Below are 22,058 nucleotides of genomic sequence, written 5' to 3'. Positions count from 1 at the left end.
CGAATAGAAATAAGCACTCATTTAGAATGCCACCGCAATCCCTCCTAGACTATCTAGTCGAGCACGAGCCTGCCTTCAAGCGGTATGTTCCCTTTCTTCTTCTTCCCCTTTGCTCAGTCACGTGCTGACGTAAGTTCAGACCCCGTCTGCCCTCCCTCTACTTAGATTTCACCCCTCTTAAAACTTCCAATCCCGATGTCTACTACGCTAATATCTCTGCCTGGCGCGCAGGCCTCTCTCGCTTAGCCCGTGACGGTCTCCTTCCGTCCTCCCCTTCCTCATCCTCATCATCCTCATCCTCATCCCCCAACAAGTCCAAAAATGGCTCCAGCGCAGGGTCCAGCTCTGGTTCTTGCTCAGGGGCTGGTTTTGTATTATGTTCAGGCGAACCTCTCCTCCGCGCGCTCGAATCCAAACAATTTGGCCGCCCCGACTCCCTCGGTACTGCTATGAGGGAGGCCATTGCCGACGGGGAGTTTGTCTCTCTTGAGACATTCCTTGCTTCTACAAAGCCCCTTCTCAAGAACCGGAGTAAATCCGCCGCCAGGGAAGGGAGTTCAGCGGGAGGGGGATGGGGATGGGTAAACCTCCCTGTGATGGGGGCTGTCAGGGGGCCAGCGAGCTGGGCCGCCTGGGTGGTAGCGATTTGGGCCGTCTTGGGGTTAGTGATTTGGCCCATCTGGGGGATAGAGAGTTGGGCCGTCTTGGTGGCAACGATTTGGGCCGTCTGGGTGGCAGCGAACTGGGCCGTAAGGCAGGTCGTCGGGGAGGGGTTTCCCCTCCTCCGTTCGGGGGAAAATGACACTTCCCTACCAGAAGGGGAGTTCGTTATCGTGGAGAACGTCATCGAAGCAGGGCGGATTTTCGCCGAGCGCTGGCGTCAAAAACATCTCTCCGAAGACTACGGCGGGAGCAGGTTCGAGCGTGTCTATCCCCGCTCACACTTCACCCGCGAATTTGCCTCCCTGCTGGGCGAGGACCGCTTGCTAACAGAAAAAGACATGAGCATCCTCCTAACCTACCTCTCCCGCGAAGAGGGCTTGCTCATCTTCACCCCCGACGTGGTCAAACTCTTACCCCCCACCCACTCAAGGGAAGAGGAAGACACCGTCATAACACCAGAAGATGCCTCCATCGCCCACCTGCGCACCCTCCACTCGACCTTAACCCACCAAACGTCCCTCCTCGAAAACCGCATCGCGGAGCTCCATGCAAACGCGAAACTCGCCCTCGCCAAGCAAAACCGCATCTCTGCGCTCGCCGCGCTGAAATCCAAGAAACTGGCTGAAGACACCCTGTCTAAACGCTACTCCTCCCTGAACCAAGTGGAATCCCTCATCGCACAGATCGAAAACGCAGCCGATAACGTCGCCCTCGTGCGCGTTATGGAATCCTCCGCTGCGGCGCTCGACTCCCTCACCTCCAAGCTTGGTGGCGTGGAGAAGGTCCGGGGTGTCGTCGACGTGTTCAAGGAGAAGATGTCTGATGTGGATGAGATCGCTGCCATACTTGCCGAAGCAGCCGCACCTGGCGGGGTGGTTGTGGATGAGGGGGAATTGGACGAGGAGTTGGAGGAGTTGGCAAAAGAGGAAGAAGAGAAGGCGGCAGAGCAACAGGCGGAAGAGGTTGCCAAGAGACTCGAGCAGGTTGGGAATGTGCCCGAAGGGTTGCGTGTCCCTTCCCCTGTTGAGGAGACAGAGGGAAATGAAAAGGAGAAGGTGTCTGGAGAGAGGGAGAGTGTGGCTAAGCTGATGAGTACGCTGTCCCTGAAGGAGTGAATATGCGGGGTTAAAGTTTCGGGAGTCAAATTTTTTTTTGATGTTTCTAGTGAATGCTTAGGGAACGACGATCAAGGTGAGTACGATACTAATACCCGTACAGGGTATGTCATGTCAGGTATGTTATGTTTTCATGAGGGATCTGACTGAGTACCCTAATATATATGCTTGTCAACATTATGGGTCATATATTATCAATCTTCCAGCACCGTCACGGTCCTCATGTTACGAATCTCCACTTGGCCATATTGATCGTGTATTCGCTGTATTCAACCCATCGTATAATCCCTGAGGTATTGACTATTTTATTCCGGGTCCATAACCATTTGATAGCATGAATGCAAGCAGCCCGCTCATGACAAAGCCATGATGATGCTAATCCACGACGAACCCATTCCCATTCCCTTCCACCCTTCAATCCCTCCAATAACCCTCTGGTATCAAACATGTAAGCCAAATTATCTAAGCAATGCTCGCTAAACTGTCCCGAGTCTATAATAGCCCTTTCTTTCCTGAACCCATATTTTCATGTGTATGTATGTGGTGTGTGTGTGCGTGTGTGTGTGTGTGTGTGCGTGCGTAAAGTCCGTCAGTACTTTACGGTGCCGGTTCTGGCGCCGGTGTTTCCGGCACTACCTCAGACTCGGGTAGTCTCTCGCTGGATGCCTCCTCGTCTGGGGCCTCAGCCTGAGGGGAATGGATCTCCTGGGCTGTCTTTTCAGCCAGACCCTCGCCCCGCTCCTCAACAGTACTCTGAGCTGGAGCAGATCCCTCCTTCTTTTCCTCCGCCCCCTTCTTCGCCTTTTCCATCGATGCCCTAGCCTGCTCCGTCAACTCCCGAAACATATCCCTGTACTTGGCCATCCACCCGACGCGATCAAAGTTCTTGTCCTTGATCTGCGCCCCGCTGAGGGCCGCACGCGTGTGTGTCGGCGCCAGACTGCCCTGTGTGCGCTCCCACACGTCCAGCTCGCGCAGCAGCTCCGCTCTTGACTTCGGCCGCGCGGAATCGCAATTCGCGTTCCACAGCGTCACCCACTCTTGGTGCCGGCGCTCCAGCATCTGCCGGGAGCCGGTGGTCGGGAGACCCAGGTCGGCCATCTTCTTACGAAGTTGGTGGTCCTTGAGCATGGAGTAGGCTAGCGGGGCGAGGCGCTCGGGGGGTTTTTGTTTGGGGGGTTGCAGGGCGGCTGGGATGGAGGTGGACGTCGGGGCGGCAAGGAAGTTGAGCGAGGTGTTGCTGGAGCTGGCGGACAGCGTGCTGCCGTTCATCACGGGGCAGTCCTTGTCCAGATGCTGGTTGACTCGGGACTCACGCATGCGCTGTCCGCAGCAGGGACACTCGACCAGGGCGTCGTCTGCGTTCTTAGCGAAGGAGCGGGCAGCCCTGAGAGAATGTGTCTCACCTGAGTGGAATGCCGGCTCCTTAGACTCGGTCGAGTCAGAATTGCTCAACAGGGCGGCGAGCGCCTTCGTCCTGCTGGCGCGGGGCTCCAGGCGGGGGCGTTTGGGGTCGAGATCCTCGACGACCAGCGTCATCGGCGACTTACGCTTCGGAGACAGGACCTCGACGAACGGACTGCCGCTGTCGGTGCTGGTCTCACTCAGGTGTGCCGGGGCCTTAACCGGCGGCTGTGTCTGAGCCATCGCAGCCCGAGTAAAGCTGAGAATGGCGTTACGGTGCTTCTGGAAGGCCTCGACGGCGTCGCGCATAGCCCAGTTGCCGCGCAGCTTTGTGGCCTGGTCCTCGGCCTGGCAGGTCGGGCAGCGCGAGTTGTTGACGGAGAGGGTTCGGCGGATGCAGGCAGAGCAGAAGGTGTGGTTGCACGAAGTGAGCACCGGGCTGTTGAAGAAGTCCTTGCAGATGCGGCAGCGCAGCGTCTGCTCGAGCTCGTGGAGGCCGGCCAGCGGCGTGCCGAGCCAGTCGGTCGCGTCGGGGACGTCCATGTCAGGTCTTTGGTCTAGTAGGTGCCGATATCAGCTGTTGAGTTCGATGTGAAGGGTTAAGCGATGATGTGATTTTGGAGAAAGATTTGGGAGAGAAACGGAAAGACGATATCAAGGCTAACCTTGATTCAGAGGCGTAGCTGATGCTGATGCTATTATGCCCCGAAGCGTAATGAACCGCAACGGGGTAGCACGAAGTGATCCCGGGGTCGAGCAAAGAATGGGATGATGCGAGGCTTGGGTGGAATTCGGAGAAAATATGTAACGCCTGGTAATTGAGTGCAAACTGTACAGAATTGGCTGCTTCCAGGCAGCTGATTTCCTTCCCGTTCTGAAACTTCAGACAGCAAGCACATGCCACAGGCCGTTGCAGCCTTCAGAAGTCAAGGTCTGACGCGCTTGCAACCATGTGCGCGTCATCCCCGCTGCGTGTCCACTCGAGTGCACGTGACTTGGCGTCGCCGGAATAGCTTGCTGACTCAGCAGAAACTCCCCTTGGAAAACTTAATAGCCTCAAACACAAGATTTTTTTTTTTTTTTATATTCAGTTCGTGCGGATCTACATTGACCTCGATAGCAAACAACAATTCATTCAGTGCTATACCTAGTGGCCCCCTCTATATAAACCAGATACCCATACCCACCATCCATCCGTCCCAGTTCCGTAAAATACGTAAGAGTGTTGAGCGAGTTTTGTATAGCCATGGCCGTGCAAAAATCCCATTATCATACATCGTCGTCCCATGTCAATCATATCACTCGATCCGTTTAGTAGTTTGGTTACCCGTGGTATCCTCACTCCCCTTTCTTCTCATCCAACACCTCTGCCCTTCTCACATTCTCCGCCGCGGCCGCGGCCCCCGCAACCTCGGCGCTCCTCTTCCGAATCGCCGTCTCAACTTGCCAGATCGCCCGCTCCAGCTCGACTTCCAGCTGCGGCAGATCCAGCGCCTGCGTCATCTTCTTGCCCTTCTCCTGCGTCAGCAGCATCGTCTCCGCCTGTCCCACTTCCCTCGCCCCTATCTGCGGTCCCTTCTCATAGGACGAGGGTTCGATGACGGGCTCCATGGAGCTCGGGCTGGAGGTGGTTGGCTCAGGGCTGGATGCTAGAGGTGTTGGGTTGGACTCTTGGGGGCGGTTGGCGTACACCTCGTCGACCACGGGGCTGGGCGAGAGGTGCAAGAGGTTATTGTTCACGAGGAACTGAAGGTGCTTTCCTCCGGAGAGGGCGCGCCAGTGCGACCAGGCGCGGTAGGCTAGGTAGAAGAAGGGGAGGTTGGGTACTCTGGGGTCAACGTTAGACGCCAGAAGGTAAAATAATAGTAAGTAAAAGGAGGAGGAGACTTACAAAGGAATCAACCCAATGGGAATTGTAATCGGCACCCCCACAAGACACCAAATCAGCCGCGCCTTATGCAGCGCCTCTCTCTCCGTAGCTAGCTGCCCGATAATCCTCGGTATCCTCTCCCTGCTCAGCAAACTCTGCGGATAAATCACCTCGACCTTCTCGCTCCCATCGAGCTCAACCTCGCGTCGTCGCTGGGAGAGTGGCGGCACGCTCTTGAGACCCCATTCCTCGTAGGGGATGCGCCGCAGCAGGTAGTTGCCGTAGCTGACGACCGCCTTTTGCCAACCGCGGTCACGCTTCTCCCAGCCCGACCACGTCCGCGCCGCCTTGGCTTGGATCTTGTCGGCCCAGGTGGTTTGGGATTCGGCTGCGGCGGGCGTATTGAGGCGCTGGCAGTAGAGGAGGGTGCGCCGGGTTGAGATAGGGAGGAGATAGAGTCGCATTTTGGGGCAGGCGCTGGGGGCCCGAGGAAAAGCTTAATTGATGGTGAAATCAATTGCAGATTGGGCTGAGGTTAAAAAACTGTGATGAACCTGGAAGCAATGGGACTGCTTCGGGATTAAAGAATCTTTTAAGACAGAAAAAAAAAAAAGAGTCAAAGCGGTTTGAGCTCAGTGCTTTGTCGCGAGGGGTGAAGAGGAAAGAGAGAACTCTCGCTGTTAGACTTGGATCGCAAATCTACCACAAAGCATCATTTAAAGCAACAACTCTAGGAGGCCAACAGCATAAACAATAACTCTTGTAAGGGTTGGCGTGGTGGCAACAGAGTCAAGCCGCGCGTCCAGCGCTCAGTCTTGGATGCAACTTTTGTGGGCAAATCGAGCTTTTGCAATGCGATTCTTGCAGTCTTCCCAGTCTGTAGCTTGCTCCCTCCTCGAAGAGCTTGACCAGCAGTGACGCAGTTGTGGCAAGGAGCGGTCTCTGATTCGTTGGTCAGCAGCCCAAATGTGGGGCAACAGGCATGTTTCGAGAGCCAAGACAGCCCCTCGTCGCCGGTCCTCACCACGCCCCTGTTGAGCTTCGCCAGCGCCGCTGGAGTGTTAGTGGGTCTCTCCGCTGCTGGAGGACAACTCCAGCGCTGTGGTGATCCTGGATGGAGGCCGCTGATGTAACGCGTCAGGGCATCGTTAGAGCGAAGGCAACGGCTGGTGTTGAGAGGTTGAGAGGGAGTTAGGATTTTGATAAGAGGGCTGCCCGTAGAAAGCAAATGCCCGATTGCCACATATCGGGACGATACAGGTCGGAAGCGGCAGTGCCTCGCAAGAGGATCTCAGATCTCAGCCTTGTGCAGGTGATTGATGCATGCAATTAACGCTGACGCTACGATTAGCGGGCCCAGTGCCGGCTCTGAAGCGATATCGCCGAGATGGTATCGTTTGGCTTTTTTAGCAGGCCGGAAACATATTTTCTATCTCCAAACAAAAACAACCGGAACAACATGAAACATCCCCCCAGTCATCGCGGATGAAGCCCTTTTTAGAGCCCTCGTTGCCGCCGAGGCTGACAGCGCAAAGCGCCTCGCGCTCTTGACCAACTTTGAACTTGGACGCGCTGACCTTTGCTGTGGCCCGTGCGCCCGACCGGCAAGCTGGATCATGAACAGGGGTGGGCAGCAAGAAAAACAACAAGTCTCTTCCCCAACAGGAACCAACCAAAGCCACGGCTCTCCTGTGCTGCCGAGCTGCGCTCCCGCTGCCAAGTCCTTTTGCAGTCTTCAACTGTCGGAGCGCTGCAACGACGTCCAGCGGCTGTCTCGACGGAGATCGACCTTTCGACCGGACAGAAAAGGAGACAGCAGCCATAATCCGCGCACCACTACCGATCCCTGACAGCATGTCATCCGTCTGACCTGGTCTCGATATCCGCAACCGACTTACCCTGACGGTTCCGAGCCGTACGGCCTACCTAACCTCAGCGACATCACGCGCTGCACCATGCAGCGACACAGCGTGCTGGTTTTCCCTCACCAGACCCTTTCAATCTACTCGACTCTCCCGGGGCTCCTACCGTAGCCGGTCGTTGCATGAATCGACGACGGCGTAGGCGACCTGTATCCATTGTTACTTGTTGAGCGCATTTGTCGCCGACTGCCCCATTGACGACCTCCACGCCGCAAGGAAGGGTAGAGTAGCATTAGCAACAGCAACAGCAGCAACGACAGCAGTTACTTTACTTGACTTGAACGACTCGACCGTTTCAACCTCGCCTACCTACCTACCCTTTCCCTCCGAGACCATGGCGGCGCATCCCCCGCCGACTTCGAGCTCCCACCGTTCCGATCCTACATCCAGCCGATCCCGAGGCAGCACCACCGGCTCCGCGTCCGGCTCGTCGCTACGGCCGGCGCCACGGACACTCCCACGTAGGATTTCAAAAATCCAATGATGACATAGCGACAATAGCTAATACATCGCAACAGCATGGATCGACTCCTACCAATCCCGCTTCGGCGCCCCAAGCGAAGACCAACTGCGCTCCCTAAGCGCACCCCCTCCGCGAACCCTCGCCCCTCAACCTACCCAAACTCCAAACCCGCATTCTGGCATCGGCGACCCCCTCCAGCGCCGCGTCTCCCGCGACGGCTTCGTCTACGAGAACCAGCCATCCCTCACGCCTCGCGATACACGCCGCGCCAAAGCCCGCTTACGCAAACTCTTCTTCAAGCGCCGCGACGGTTCCGAGCGCGGGCGCAAATGGGACCATCTGCGGTCCGCAGAGCCGGTGATCGTCCCGCGGTATACCCGGATGACAGGCAACGACTCCCCCTGGAGGGGATACCTCCAGTCGTCGCGGTACGGGAGGCTGCCGAACGAGGAGTCGGAGATTGTGGAGCCCGAGTGGCTGAATCAGTTGCAGCCCAGGTTTAATGAGCCAGTTGAGACGCCACATCCGACGAAGGAGAATGGAAACGGGAATGGCGGGGATGGGAAGGGGCAGGGTACGAGGACGAGGAGGTCATATAAGCGGTTGTGGAGGATGATGCTGGAACATCCGTTGATACCGCTAGCCTTCAGGCTGACCGTGCTGCTCACCTCCATCGTGGCGCTCGCGCTGTCAGCCAAGATCTACCAGCTTGAGCATGGCCGGCCGCGGCCGGGTACGTCGGCGCACTCGGCTGAGCTGACGCAGTCGGTGGTGGCGATTGTTGTCGACACCGTGGCCATGCCGTACATCGGATACATGACGTGGGACGAGTACACGGGCAAGCCGCTGGGCTTGCGGAAGGCTACTCAAAAAATCTCACTAGTGCTGATGGATCTGTTTTTCATTATCTTCAAGAGCGCCAGCACCGCCCTCGCTTTTGAGGCGCTCGTGTTCCATAACTCGGCCGATCGCGTCACGAGGGCGTATAGTCAGGCGCTTGCGGCTTTTCAATTGGTCGGATTGATATCGTGGAGTTTTACGTTTACCGTGAATGTGTTTAGGCTGGTGCAGAAGTTGGGAGGTGGGGAGGATGATCGGGGGTAGGAGAGGGATTGCTCGTGGCGGTGTCACTATCTTGTCATTGCGAGGGGTACCAGGTGTTTTTTTTTTTTTTGGTATTGTTATTTTGGGCTATATGTTTTTCGATTGCATGTTTTTGAAAGCGAATACCCTGACTTGAGCAGTAGTCATACATATATACATGAAGCATGGTTTAATAGTGGTTGTGGTAGGGTGTTGGTTGCATGGCTGGCGTTGTTGGGAGAATGTATAGGGTATGGAATGTACTGTACAGATAGAGCGTAACTTGCAGGAAAATAATTTGAGTTTGGGACTTAGTGTAAATGATTTGCAGAGTGAGAACTTTCATTGAACTTTTCGTTCTTGTGTTGTTTTGCTTTTCGTGTTTGATGTCCTCGTCTGGACTACCCAGCATGTTACACAAAAGAATAGTCCCATACACGGCAATAACGCGACGCGCTTGGCGCTTAGGTCGCTTAGCGCGTGGACCAACCGCGGCTGACTGACTGCAGCCTGATGGTAGGTGGACCCTCTGCCTGAAGGCTGACATACCCAAGCCAAGCCAAGCCAGCTACGCCAGGCCAGCAGGTAGCAACCTGAACCTCATCCATCCATCACGTCGCTACCAACGCTTGTTTCCCTGCCTGCATATTTGACATCATCTCCCTTGTCTGGCGATTTTCCACAACTCCCCAGAATCCCGCCAGCAAGACCTCACTTTTTTTGTGCTCAACACCACACCTGTAGCTACAGCCTGCGGCATTCATTGACCACATCCACGGTTCGTGTGCCTGTGTGTGTGTGTGTGTGTGTGTGTGTGTGTGAGTGTGTGTGAGGCGAGAGAGAGACACCAAGCAACCCTTAGGGACACCCCGCCGCTCGGTCAATCGATCCCGCGATCCCATCTTCGCCCCGATCTCACTGTCCCCTCTATCCAACTCTGTCCCGTTCCCCTGCTTACTCCTCCATTTTCTTGGTCGCTGGCGGGCAACCTTCTGGAAACCCGGCCGTCTCCTATCTGCTTTCTGCAAAAGTAAGTCCCTTTGCTCCTCACCCTGCCGCCTTCTTTCCTTCCCACCCGACATTTTCTTCGCCTTCCTCTGCTGTCTGCGGCCTGGCCTTGGACCCGGACGAGCTTGCGTCTGCCCCCACCAAACGACTACCTACCTAGCCGCCAACACCACCATTATCACGGCTCCCTGTCGGCAGCAACTGTTGTTGGAATCAAGGCTAACTTCATTCGCGTCCCGATTAGTCACCTATCTCACCGACTTCTCTCCCTCAATAATCCCGCTCCCTCGTAGTCTTCCCCATTTTTCCAAGAAGCGACTCGCTCGCCAACGTCACCATGCCGCCGCCCATGTCCGGTCTGCCCTCAAGGCCCATGGATGATATCGACTCAACGTGCGTCGGCCCTATCACCATATTGATTTGTCCTGCCGAGAGTCCAGGCTGACGCCTTGCAGATGGGCTTACTTGCAACAGGGCATCACCCGGATTATGATGAACCTGCAAGAGGGTCTCGATCTCCAAACCGTATGTCTTGCCTTTGTGCTGTTTGCGTTTGCTCAAGGAAACTAACGTTGTGTTTGTAGTACATGGGTATTTACACGTTAGTTTGCACTCTGATTATAACTGCCGGGGCTCTGTCTAACTTGGTCCAGGGCCGTCCACAACTTCTGTACATCCCAAAAAGCGGCAGGCTTCACGCTCACCACAGCCGCTGTGGGCGCTGCTCAGCGTGGCGGTTGGTCTCCCATCATCTAGGTTTTCGCAGTTCGTATGCTAATTCTACAGCCCACCTGGTCGGTGAGGACCTGTACAGGAAGCTCTCCGACTACCTGACCGAGCATCTCACGGCTCTGGTCCAACAATCCAAGACTCACACCGACGAGGCTCTGCTGCAGTTCTATATCAGGGAATGGCAGCGCTACACCGATGCCGCCAAGTACATCCACCACTTGTTCCGCTATCTCAACCGCCACTGGGTCAAGCGTGAGATGGACGAGGGCAAGAAGAACGTCTACGATGTCTACACCCTGCACCTGGTCCGCTGGCGCGACGTTCTCTTTGCGCAAGTGTCGGAGAAGGTTATGGACGCCGTCCTGAAGCTGGTCGAACGGCAACGCCTGGGCGAAACCATCGAGCACAGCCAGATCAAGGCTGTCGTGGACTCCTTCGTCTCTCTCGGTCTGGACGAGGGCGACTCCTCCAAGACCACCCTCGAGGTGTACCGCTACCACTTTGAGCGTCCCTTCCTCGAAGCCACTCGGCAGTTCTATCAGAAGGAGAGCAAGCAGTTTGTGGCTGAGAACAGCGTGGTCGAATACATGAAGAAGGCCGAGGCTCGGCTACGGGAGGAGGAGGAACGCGTCAAGCTGTACTTGCATCCGGACATAGCAATTCCGCTCAAGAAGGCTTGTAACGAGGTCCTCATTGCCGACCATCAAAACCTTCTTCGCGAGGAGTTCCAGGTCCTCCTCGACAACGACAGGGAAGAGGACATGGCCCGCATGTACAACCTCCTCTCGCGCATCTCGGACGGTCTGGATCCGTTGCGCGCCAAGTTCGAGACGCATGTGCGGAACGCCGGTCTGGCTGCCGTCGCTAAGGTCGCCTCCGACGCTGAGAAGCTGGAGCCCAAGACCTATGTCGACGCCCTGCTCGAGGTCCACACGCAGTACTCCGGTCTTGTGAAGCGTGCCTTCAACGACGAGCCTGAGTTCACCCGCTCGCTGGACAACGCCTGCAGGGAGTTTGTCAACCGCAACGAGGTCTGCAAGGCCGGCTCGAACAAGTCGCCCGAGCTGCTGGCCAAGTACACCGACGTGCTGCTCCGCAAGAGCGGCACGGGTGTTGAGGACGCCGAGCTCGAGAGCACTCTCGCCCAAGTCATGACGGTGTTCAAGTACATAGAGGACAAAGACGTCTTCCAGAAGTTCTACTCGCGCATGTTGGCGCGCCGTCTCGTGCACAGCAATTCGTCGTCGGACGACGCCGAGATGAGCATGATCAGCAAGCTCAAGGAGGCCTGCGGCTTCGAGTACACCAACAAGCTGCAGCGCATGTTCCAGGACATGCAGATCTCCAAAGACCTCAACAACGGCTACAAGGAGCACCTGTCCGCCGTCGGCGTCAAGGGGCTCGACTCTACCTTTTCCATCCTCGGCACAGGCTTCTGGCCGCTCACCCCGCCCAACACCAGCTTCAACCCGCCGGAGGAGGTCAATGCCGACTGCGAGCGGTTCGCCCGCTTCTACAAGAATAAGCATGAGGGTCGCAAGCTCACGTGGCTGTGGCAGCTGTGCAAGGGCGAGGTCAAGACGAATTACATTCGCAATGCGAAGATGCCGTACATCTTCCAAGTATCGGCGTACCAGATGGCGATCTTGTTGCTGTTCAATGAGAAGGATAGGAATACGTATGAGGAGATTGCGTCTAGCACGGCGCTGAATGCAGAAGCGCTGGATCCGTCGTTGGGGATCTTGCTCAAGGCGAAGGTGCTGCTTTTGGAGGGGGGTGGTGGAAAGGTTGGACCGGGAGCGGTGTTTGCGCTGAATTATGACTTCAAGAATAAGAAGTTTCGGGTGAACTTGAATGTAGGCATGAAGAGTGAGACGAAGCAGGAGGAGGCGGAGACAAATAAGACTATTGAGGAGGATCGGAAGTTGTTGCTCCAGGTAAGACCTTGCCCCCTTTTCCGGCCGTGTTGTGACAGGAAAGGATGGAAGCTGACAGACGATAGTCCGCCATCGTCCGCATCATGAAAGCGCGCAAGCGCATGAAGCACCAGCAGCTCGTCAGCGAGACCATCAACCAGATCAAGTCTCGCTTCATGCCCAAGGTCGCGGACATCAAGAAGTGCATTGAGATCCTGCTCGATAAGGAGTATCTTGAGCGGCTGGACGATGATGATATTGGGTATCTGGCTTGATGCGTTGATACGGGGTGGTTGTTCAGGGGCTGCGCTGGTCGTGGTGGGTTTTACAATATACCTACCTGCCTGCCCCCCCATATCAGGACTGGGCTGTACTGGGCTGGTTACGCTGCATTTCCGGCCCGGTTTTGTACCGTAGTGTGCATACGAAATGATATAAGGGAGGGGGGTTTGGGGGGGGGGGGGGGAGTTGGCCTGGGCCTATGGACAGGTTCTATTGCGTAGGTCCCTAACTACTGATCTTCTCAAGCTGGGACTGAACGGGAGGATGGGAGGGAAGAGGTACGGGATATGGATTAGGACTCCTACCTACCTACCTGCCTATCTATCTATCTAGAATCAGACGGAGACAAGAGGAAAGCAAAGATGGAATGGAAAGAATATGAATGAAGGACAGATGGACACCCCTCTCTTCTGCCTCTGCATTCTTACGGATGCGGATGGATTGAACCGGATTGGATATGTCTCTTTTTGAAGCTACCTTGGTGCCTTAGCCCTCTTGATTGACGAGGTCTTGATCGAGGTAATGAGACTAAATTTTCTTTCGTCGTCATTCTTCGCCTCAAATCATATGTGTGGGATGTGTGGGATGGGATTAATTTGTTGCTCTGATAACACATAGAATTATGTTTGCCCCGGCAATAGTTTTCTAAGATCGCTGAGAACTATGTTTTTTTTTTTTGTTTTGTTTTGATATTTTGCTCATACCTAGGAGATCGTACCAGGCAACATGGTGAGTTGCAACAGAAGAAGACTACAAAGTAAGTGTGCATGTGAGGCATAGATGATTTGGTTGTTTACATTAGTTCCATGCATCGTTGGGTTGAGTTTTAACCTGGCAGGGGGTATGAGAGCCTGATGGCATATGGTGTGGTCTGATCAAACATGGTGATTCTCACCACCACTGTGGTTACCCCTCTTCAGCTACAACGTGCTGGGTGTTTTGACCCTTCTATGGACGTAGAGTCGGAGAATAATCCAGCTGGACTTGCATACGTACTCCAAGCTGAGTGATCGAGGGTGAGAAGAGGTCGATAGTGCACATTACACTAATGGTGTTCTGCATGATGAGAATATGACGCAGATCACAAGGCTGGCTGAGGTGCAGATAAATCAGATGCAGATGTGTGGATGGGATGCTGCGAGGGCAGGGTATTCGGCATTCGCTCGGCAATCGACGACAAAACTTGTCCTTATACCATAGGTACCATGGAGATGCCTTGGCATTGTCCTGAGTATACCGCTTGTGTAGATATCTCCCCTTTCAGTTTTCAGTTTTATGTAGGGCAGTTATTACTGTGTCGATAGGCATGCTTCTTAGTGATCTGCCTACCTGGTGCAAGTAGGACTGTCTCAGATAATGCACACACACTTACGTGCTGTCACCGCGACTAATATCACCAGTGTTCTATCATGATCATACATACGGAGTAGCTCACCTACCTTCCTTTTCTGACAAACATCCCCATCTTTGCTTATCTCATCTGGACCGTTACAAATTCTGGTATGAATTACGGAGCACCAAGCACCGCTCAGCTCTCTTCCTCTCTCACCCCACGCCCGGCTCCTGTGCCTGTATTCCTTCTTCCCGCCCTCGTTTTCTGGAACCTCCCTTTCTTGGCCTCGTGGCGGCCATGGGGCTATTCGGGATTGAGTGAGAAAGCCACCAGCCGTGATCACCAAATCAAGGGGGAAGGGAAATGAATGATGCAGGGCACAGACGTTCGTTGGGAGTTGGGCCCGGGAGTTAGGAGAGTTAGGAGGAAAGGTTTGGGCTCAGGTTTGCTTGGCGGTCTGGAACATTACCACAGTGCAGTTAATCCCGTGCAGCCTCGGGTCCATGAGAGATCAAAATGATTGAAAAAGGTTTTTGTTGACATTTTTAGTGTTGGCTCTCGGGATGAAAGGCAGACATTGCTACGTACGTATGTGAATCGTTATCATGATAAAAGCTTTGTGTGACCAAAAAAAAAAAGACGAAGCCAACGCCACCTTCCATCCCCCATCTTTGTCTCTCATCACTCCTCACCTTACTGTGCTATGTAACCATCCCCTTTCTCGAAGCATGATTGGCTAGCGCGGTTTATTTTCAGCGCAGCGTTCTTAAAGATGCTTGGCAACCTGTCTGCCAAAAAAAGGGGCACCCACAGCCAGCAGCAGTAGCGGTGTCGGCGACGAAAACTGGACCAACCAAGAAACTCTGAACACTTTTTTGTGGGTAGGTGTTTTTTTTTCCTGTTGCATGGAAAGGAGCATACTATGTAACGCGCTAGAATATGCATGTAAGACTGCTTCATTTTCCCTTTTATCTTGGCTTGGGCTGGTTTGATGCTGGATGTAAGGAATGAAAATGTTTCGGAGGAGGACTGTGAGAACAAAAATGAATTGTTTGCTTTCCTTCACAATACCACACCATGCTCTTTGTTCACAAAACTTCAAGCCATGCGCAGATGTGTGTATGTGGCGCCTGGGGATGTGAGCAGCAGGCAAGACAAGGATGCAAGTCAGGGCTGAGCTCATGGTTGTGTGGAGAGTGTGAGTGTGAACGGTTGTCTCGGGTCAACTGCCGGTCTTGTCAGGTCAACAGGTTTCCATTTTTTTTTGTTTTTAGTTTTATTTTTTTTTTTTATTTTTGCTAGCCTGCTTGCAGACGTTTCTGAGAAGGGTCAAAAAAAGGTGCGTTGCGTGAGCACATCTCACTTCATCATATCCATGTCCTCGTCATTTGCCGGTTTTTAGTTGCTGCTGGGATCTTGGTTCCTGTCTGATCCTGTTCCCGGACTCGGTTCCGATCCGGGGTAAGGTACCGAGCACGTACCTTGGATGACGGCAGCCCGGGTTTTGTGGATGCTGTTTCGGGGATGAGGAAGCTTGCCTTGACGTTTGAGTGGTAAGCTTTGCTTGAAGCAATGGACAAAGATGAAACGGCGAGTCGAAGACAATGAGATTGGAGTATTGCTAGCGTAATACACGATTCAGATCCTTAGTCGCACAGCATGGTTGGATGCATTACTGTAGGAGTTCCAAGCTCTGAGGCAGTGTACAGAAGTGAGTTACGTGAATCTTGATTTCGCAGATTGCTCGCGTGCCCTTTGCCTGCATACGGCCCAAGATGTTCACTAATATTCAAATTGAAGCGTTTCAGGAGCCTCTGCATGACGTCGCGCGCCGGACGAGTGGACGGTCGAAGTGCTTCCCGGGAACATCGCTGCCTGGACTGCCATCCCTGGTCTACTTGGGCAGCGGCGATCATGTTTGATATCTGAGCAAGTGAACAATATCTGGGCAAGTGAACAAGACACACGGATGTTTTTAAGTCTTGTCTTTTATTCGCATTTGTTTTTCTGTTTTTCTGTTGTGGCTCGCGGGGAACAGGTGAGCAAAGACACGTGGTTGTCTGGGCCAGCCCCTAACCCGCGCGGGGAGAATGAGACAGTGGACTGTGGACGACAGTGCGGAGTGCAGGACCGAGACGTTCTTGAGCAACAAACCCTGCCCGGTTTGTTGCTCCTTGTGGAAAGCCCTTCCAGGGCATTTGACCAGGACAGCTCGATGATGGAGGGACGTCACGCCCAGAGAGTACCCTACTGCAACGCTTAAAAACTCTGTGTCGACATGAGACAGCCGGTAACATTAGTCCGTTTGGGAAAGCTGCCACGTGTTTTGGTGACAGCATAAAGGTGGTTGTCAGGGACGAGTCAAGATCGTATCGATCGATACGAATTTACACCCTATAATCGTAATTTAACAAATGAAAAAAAGCTGTAAGCTGAGCAGTATCCAAGCAACACAGCACGCACACGAACGGTGGGTCAACCATAGAAATGAACAAGAATCGCTAGAAAAGCAGAGTCGTGATAGTTTGGGCTTGCGACGGCAGTGAAAAGCGAGGCCGGCCCCTTGGCAACGTGAGCAACACCACAATCGGCTCATGATGACAGCGGCTCTTGCAAGTCGTTTCTGGGGACTCCGCCGGCTGGCGGCATCGCGGCTGAAGATGGCGTTCGGTTGGAGGTTGTCAACGGTGCCCCCGGCTGCATGTTGCCTGTCCGTAGGAAAATCGTATCGGGGCTGAAGTTTACGTATTTAAAAAAAAAAAAGAAAAGTTATCTCAGTTGATGTGATACATGGACTGTTTTCTCAGCACAACCAACCCTTCAACATCAAGAGAAGCCTGCCTGCCCACGCTCAAGATCTGGAAAATTCTGGCTCAGGAACAGCATGCACCCGGCGCAGACCGGCGGCTTGCAGCCCAGGTTGGGGCGGCTCAAGCGATGCTTTGCGGCATCCACCACAGTGGAGCAGCATCGCGATGGACGCTAGCACCAGTAGGCCTGGCGCGCCGCGTTATACAGTATATACGGGTCCATACCGTGTAAGCCTAGCGCCGTCTTGCAGTGGTACGTGACTTGCCAGAAACGAGGGAGGGCAGGGCCCCAGTGCTTCCCCAGCGCGTCCCCAGCGAGAGCTGAGTGGTCTGTTGGACGGGCTTGGGGAGGCTTTGGGGCAGGTGGTCGTCTGCTGCGGCGCATGCTGCGGGTGTCCGTGCGCAGGTCGAGGCCACACCACTCGTGTGCGTTTGGGTGTTGCTGGCAGGCGATCCACCACTGCTGCCTTCCCACTTTGGGGAGTGGATGCACATGTTAGGTGCATCTTGTCGCAGCTTCCTAAGCTTGCCATCCAGGAAACCCGGACGTTTTTGTTCTGTTCACTGGTGGATTCCGCTGCGTCGAATCTTGAGTGGCCAGTGAGCCTCTGAGAAATTGTGAGAGTGGGCGTAACGACGCAGCGGACTGGACACAGCTTTTGGCTACGTACGCTACGCTAATTTTGCGTCGGGGAAGTTTTGCGCGGAATTGACGAATCGATTTGTCTCGGTTTCTCTGCTTTTGATCTTTGCACCCAGCCGAGTGTTCTGCACGCTGCTTCTGTATCGATCCAGGGCTGCACTGCACATCTTCGCTGTGTCTGCCCTGCATCCCATCCACTCCATCTCAGGCTCTCAGCATTTCCGCTCCCAGCTCTCCTCCTGCTTTCCGCTTTCGAAACAGCTTTCCAGCTTCTGCTTGTACTCGGTGGACGGGGCCGTCTTCGCACTGCGCTGCCGGGCCGGGTCCCTGGCTTGGAGTTGGCTTCCAGGTTTTCCTTACCGAGCTCACGCTGTGACAAAGGATCCAAACCACCACCACATCCGCAACCCTGCCTTGTTCCGTTCTGTCGGTCTCCTCTCACATACAGCCTTTCCAGCCTGTTTCTCTCCCATCCAACCCTACGGATTCCTGTCTCGACGACGCCCACGTCGTGCCCTCGCATTGCATCGCATCGCCATCGTCGCCGCTGCGTCGAATCCTGTTGAATTTCCAATACGCAGCACCTCGAGCTCTCCATCGTTAGCCCGCGCTGGGTTCTTCCATGAAGCGTGCCCGGGCTCCCGCGCCATTGCGTCGTTGAACTGCCGCCCTGTGGCCCTGGATCTGGCAACTGCCATCCTGGAAGCAAGCATTCGCCGCCTCGCAGCAGCACTCTGCCATTCATTCATTCTCGCTGGTCAGCCTACTGCCTGCCAGCCTGACCCCTCCATCGTCACCCTCTAGGCACATTACGTATATATATATATATATATATATATATATATATACCCATTCCGCCGCACTACACCGTACATCGCACAGACTCGGTCATTCCATCCCATAAGTGCGACCCTTCGCCCAGCCCGTTGTCGGCACAAACGCCCGCGCTTCCCGAATCTCGGCAGTAGCGGGTCTTCTTTTGTATGGTTGTTGCATTTCGTCAGCAGCGTCGCGTGGATTACCTCTATCGATCGTCGGCTCCGGTTGAAGTCGCCGCTCCGCCCGCCGGCTAGTGTAGCCTCCATACCCGAAACCAGTCAACCCCTCTTCACCAAGCCATCCATAGGCATTCTCCCCCCCCCCCCCCGCGGCCCAAAACAACCCATCGATCCTGCGACTAAGCACTTTGTGCCCTACTTTTCGACTTTCTCTGTGCTGAACCCTGCGACGACGATTTAAGCCGGAGCGAAGACGTTCTCCGCTTCAATTCTCATGAGTTTTTAAGAGACATCGCCGCATCCCAAAACCCTATATTTCAGCTTCCGCCGCCCGAGTCTTGGCGCTCGGTTTTCAGGATCTCTTATATATATACCGACCTTTTGAAACCGTTCTGCGCGTGTATTCATGGTCGCCATGGGGATGTGTATGAGTACGAGTGGGGAGGAGTCGGAGCAGAAGAAAAAGAGCAACAAGATCGATAAGGATCTTGAGGAGGACATGAAGCGGTTACGGAAAGAATGCAAGATCCTTCTGCTCGGTATGTCCAGAACTGGCGGTGATTATTGATCTTATCTGCAGCGCGCTGATACGTTACAGGCTCCGGCGAGAGCGGAAAGTCCACGATTGTGAAGCAGATGAAAATTATCCACCTTAAAGGCTACTCACAGGAAGAACTAGCTGCCTACCGCCCAACGATATATAAAAACCTTCTCGAATGCGCCAAGGCGCTCTGCGGCGCCATGCGCGACTTTGAGATCAAGCCCGTGCGCCCCGAGAACGAAGAATACATCGACTATCTTCTCGACTACTCTCTTGACACAAACCCACAGGCCAGGATCGACCCCAAGGTCGGCATGGCCGTCCAATCAGTATGGAATGATCCTGCAAGGGAGCAGGTCATGGAGAGGCAAACAGAGTTTTATCTCATGGACTCGGCAGAATAGTGAGTGTCCCCCAGTTTTTTTCATACGGCCTGCAAACTGCATTCTTGAGTGCGACCCTGCTGACCGCGCCGCTACACAGCTTCTTTAACGAGGCCTTGAGAATCGTTGGGCCGAATTACCTGCCTTGCGAGATGGATGTGCTTCGCGCCAGAACAAAAACGACAGGTATATATGAGACGAGGTTTAAGATGGGTCAACTTAGCATTCAGTGAGTACCTGATGGTTCTGGTACATTGGCGACCGCTAATCGCTCGCAGCATGTTTGACGTCGGCGGTCAACGAAGTGAACGTAAGAAGTGGATCCACTGCTTTGAGAATGTCACGTCCATCATCTTTTGTGTCGCCCTCAGCGAGTACGACCAGGTCTTGTTGGAAGAGAGCAGTCAGGTAGCGATCCCTTCCCTCTCTGACCGGTGTTTTAGTGTAACTCAGTAGCTCACTCTTTCAGAATCGCATGATGGAGAGCTTATTGCTATTCGACTCGGTGGTCAATTCGAGGTGGTTCATGAGGACGAGCATCATCTTGTTCCTCAACAAGGTCGACATCTTTAAGCAGAAATTGGGCCGGTCGCCGCTAGGCAACTACTTCCCCGACTATTCCGGCGGCAACGACGTCAACAAGGCGGCCAAATACCTTCTGTGGCGGTTTAACCAGGTCAATAGGGCCCATTTGAACTTATATCCCCAGTATGTCCTCCCTACCCTACCCAACCCCCCCCCCCTTCTACGCTAGGCTCAGACAGAAGCTAACATGTCCCAGCTTGACACAAGCAACCGATACCTCCAACATCCGCCTCGTCTTCGCAGCAGTCAAGGAAACCATCCTCAACAACGCCCTCAAAGACTCCGGCATTCTCTGATACCCCGATACCCCATCTCATCTCACAACACCACGACCCTCTCATCTCGGATGACCTGATAAGACACTACGCCCACAACCACAACCACAACGAACCCTACATATCCACCTCCTACCTACATACACGAAACATGGTCCCAGTCACTTTTTACGCCTTCAGTGTTGTCTTCTCCTTTTGCGGTTTCCGAACGCGGGTCTACTACTATATTCTTATGATTATCCATCGATCCTGGGGAATAGGGTACAACAAGAACTACCTAAACTACTACGTACTTACGGACGGAGTATTCTTATGCATGACTACGGCGTTGGGAGGCGACAGTATTTTTTTTCCCTTGGACTTTGGACTCGCTTGGAGGTTTTGGGGTTTCTTATTTGCTTGTTTCTTATTTTGGGCCTGATCCGATCGAATGACCAACCACAATCCGAATCCGAAACGACCATCATCTACCTCTACAATTACGGATACCGGGTTGATTGACTGACTTACTGACTGTATTTTGGCTTATGCTGCTCTTCCTCCAACTTTTGGTTACCTTTTTTTTGGTTTCATTTTGGCTTCGTATCGAGGAGGGAGCAGGCAGGCCGGAACTCTTTTTTTTTCCTTGGGGAAAGCAAGGAGAGAGGGGGGTTTGGTGTTTATTATGAACCGTGTTTTAATGCATGTTTTTCATTTCTGATTTCGTTGGTTATTGGCTTGGTTTGGTTTGATTGATTTCCTGGTTGACGGACGGACGGATGGATGAACGGTTGGATGGTATTTATGAGACGCAAGCTTACGTCGCGGAACATGGAGAGAAAGAGAGACATGAGAGGCTTTCTCGCTCGGGTGTTTACTCAATAGACAGACAGACAGACAGACAAACAGACAAATGGGAATCCAAAATATAACTACCTACCTAGGTACCTACTGGAGTTTAGTCATCGTCGCTGTCACAGCAGTCGGTTCGGGTCATGTTGTGTTGCGTTGGGCATGGACACAGAGATACACCACAGCAACAGGGCTCTTTTAGAGGAGCCGAGAGGTGTCGTCTTACCAGCTCAACGCAACTGAGCCAGGTTCTCGTTGGCTGCCACGCTCCCTGTGGCTTGGATCACGATGGACAAGCAGAAGGCGAAGAGAGGAGAAAGGTAAAGGGAAGGAAAAAGATGGAATCGGCTTCTCTTTTGCTTAATTGGAATGGGACATACCCATGTCATACCTACGGGAGTTTTTTGTCGGCTCCCTTTTGGATGGATGCTCTTGTCTGCGGGATGAGGGGTTTAACTGACTGGTTGGTGGATGGATGGGACTCGTCACATATCAACGATGCTCTTGGGAGAGAGGGAAAGCACAGGGAAGGGACTAAAGTAGACACTGGGGAGTTGTTGGGTTTGACTATTAAAGTACAGTACCGTTTATGGATAGCTTCCTTTTCATGTCGGATATTATACCCTATGCGAATCTCTCTTGCATTCGTCTACGCACCTTACCTCCCTCTACAGGACAGGGTCGCGGACAATGGCTATCCTTATCCATCTTGACATCCTAACCTCCGCCTACGGTTTTATCAGCCCCTTATCTACTGTCAGATGAACCACCGGCTCTGTACCCCCGAGGGGCTTGACAAACATAATGCTGCTGCTGCTACCAGCCGAGCCCGAAGCCCTAGCCTCCAGCTCTAGCCCCAGCAACGCGGCTTCACCATCCCCATCGCCCTTGCGGGGAACTGAGCTGGCGGGGGATGAACTCGAACTGGATTCGATCTGGATTCGGAGTGTCGGGAACAAAGCGAGCGGCAGAAACCCCGGCCCTAACCCTGGCCCCGGTCTTGGACTCCGAGCTCCGAGTGACAGACCCCGCCTTGGGCAGGGTAGGGAACCCCTCTGCCATCCGGGTGGAACTAATGCTGTTTGGGGCATGTGAGTGACAGAAGATGTCACTTGTCCCTTGTTACCAGGGGACAGATTGCCTCAGAGAGGTTGTGGGTTTTGAACTTGAGGATTTGAGGGGCTAACTTCACACTTTGCAT

General features: G+C 53.9%; 7 protein-coding genes across 7 annotated transcripts; 5 read left to right on the top strand and 2 right to left on the bottom strand.

The window, feature by feature from the left end:
* Positions 1–26: 26 nt before the first annotated feature.
* On the top strand, positions 27–1,778 carry CTHT_0039190 (uncharacterized protein; the record flags this gene model as incomplete). Its single annotated transcript, XM_006694267.1, has 2 exons — positions 27–82; positions 140–1,778. 2 exons carry the CDS (start codon positions 27–29, stop codon positions 1,776–1,778), a joined length of 1,695 nt encoding a protein of 564 aa, XP_006694330.1.
* Positions 1,779–2,375: 597 nt separating this feature from the next.
* CTHT_0039180 (uncharacterized protein) lies at positions 2,376–3,725 on the bottom strand (the record flags this gene model as incomplete). Its single annotated transcript, XM_006694266.1, has 1 exon — positions 2,376–3,725. One exon carries the CDS (start codon positions 3,723–3,725, stop codon positions 2,376–2,378), a length of 1,350 nt encoding a protein of 449 aa, XP_006694329.1.
* A 795-nt stretch (positions 3,726–4,520) lies between these two features.
* On the bottom strand, positions 4,521–5,516 carry CTHT_0039170 (uncharacterized protein; the record flags this gene model as incomplete). Its single annotated transcript, XM_006694265.1, has 2 exons — positions 4,521–5,010; positions 5,074–5,516. 2 exons carry the CDS (start codon positions 5,514–5,516, stop codon positions 4,521–4,523), a joined length of 933 nt encoding a protein of 310 aa, XP_006694328.1.
* A 1,792-nt stretch (positions 5,517–7,308) lies between these two features.
* Positions 7,309–8,541, top strand: CTHT_0039160 (uncharacterized protein; the record flags this gene model as incomplete). Its single annotated transcript, XM_006694264.1, has 2 exons — positions 7,309–7,435; positions 7,493–8,541. The coding sequence occupies 2 exons, from the start codon at positions 7,309–7,311 to the stop codon at positions 8,539–8,541; spliced, it is 1,176 nt and encodes a 391-aa protein (XP_006694327.1).
* A 1,324-nt stretch (positions 8,542–9,865) lies between these two features.
* Positions 9,866–12,451, top strand: CTHT_0039150 (ubiquitin-protein ligase-like protein; the record flags this gene model as incomplete). The annotated part of the gene is made up of 6 exons (XM_006694263.1): positions 9,866–9,921; positions 9,984–10,053; positions 10,113–10,129; positions 10,182–10,264; positions 10,315–12,197; positions 12,263–12,451. The coding sequence occupies 6 exons, from the start codon at positions 9,866–9,868 to the stop codon at positions 12,449–12,451; spliced, it is 2,298 nt and encodes a 765-aa protein (XP_006694326.1).
* Positions 12,452–18,657: 6,206 nt separating this feature from the next.
* Positions 18,658–20,047, top strand: CTHT_0039140 (uncharacterized protein; the record flags this gene model as incomplete). Its single annotated transcript, XM_006694262.1, has 6 exons — positions 18,658–18,781; positions 18,841–19,186; positions 19,267–19,395; positions 19,445–19,574; positions 19,636–19,874; positions 19,948–20,047. 6 exons carry the CDS (start codon positions 18,658–18,660, stop codon positions 20,045–20,047), a joined length of 1,068 nt encoding a protein of 355 aa, XP_006694325.1.
* Positions 20,048–21,661: 1,614 nt separating this feature from the next.
* On the top strand, positions 21,662–22,043 carry CTHT_0039130 (uncharacterized protein; the record flags this gene model as incomplete). Its single annotated transcript, XM_006694261.1, has 2 exons — positions 21,662–21,948; positions 22,004–22,043. The coding sequence occupies 2 exons, from the start codon at positions 21,662–21,664 to the stop codon at positions 22,041–22,043; spliced, it is 327 nt and encodes a 108-aa protein (XP_006694324.1).
* Between the last annotated feature and the right edge of the window lie 15 nt (positions 22,044–22,058).

The sequence above is a fragment of the Thermochaetoides thermophila genome (assembly GCF_000221225.1).
Source record: "Thermochaetoides thermophila DSM 1495 unplaced genomic scaffold scf7180000011816, whole genome shotgun sequence".
NCBI classification, from domain to species: domain Eukaryota; kingdom Fungi; phylum Ascomycota; class Sordariomycetes; order Sordariales; family Chaetomiaceae; genus Thermochaetoides; species Thermochaetoides thermophila.
Note: the sequence above shows the minus strand (reverse complement) of the source record. Positions and strands in the feature narration are given on the sequence as shown.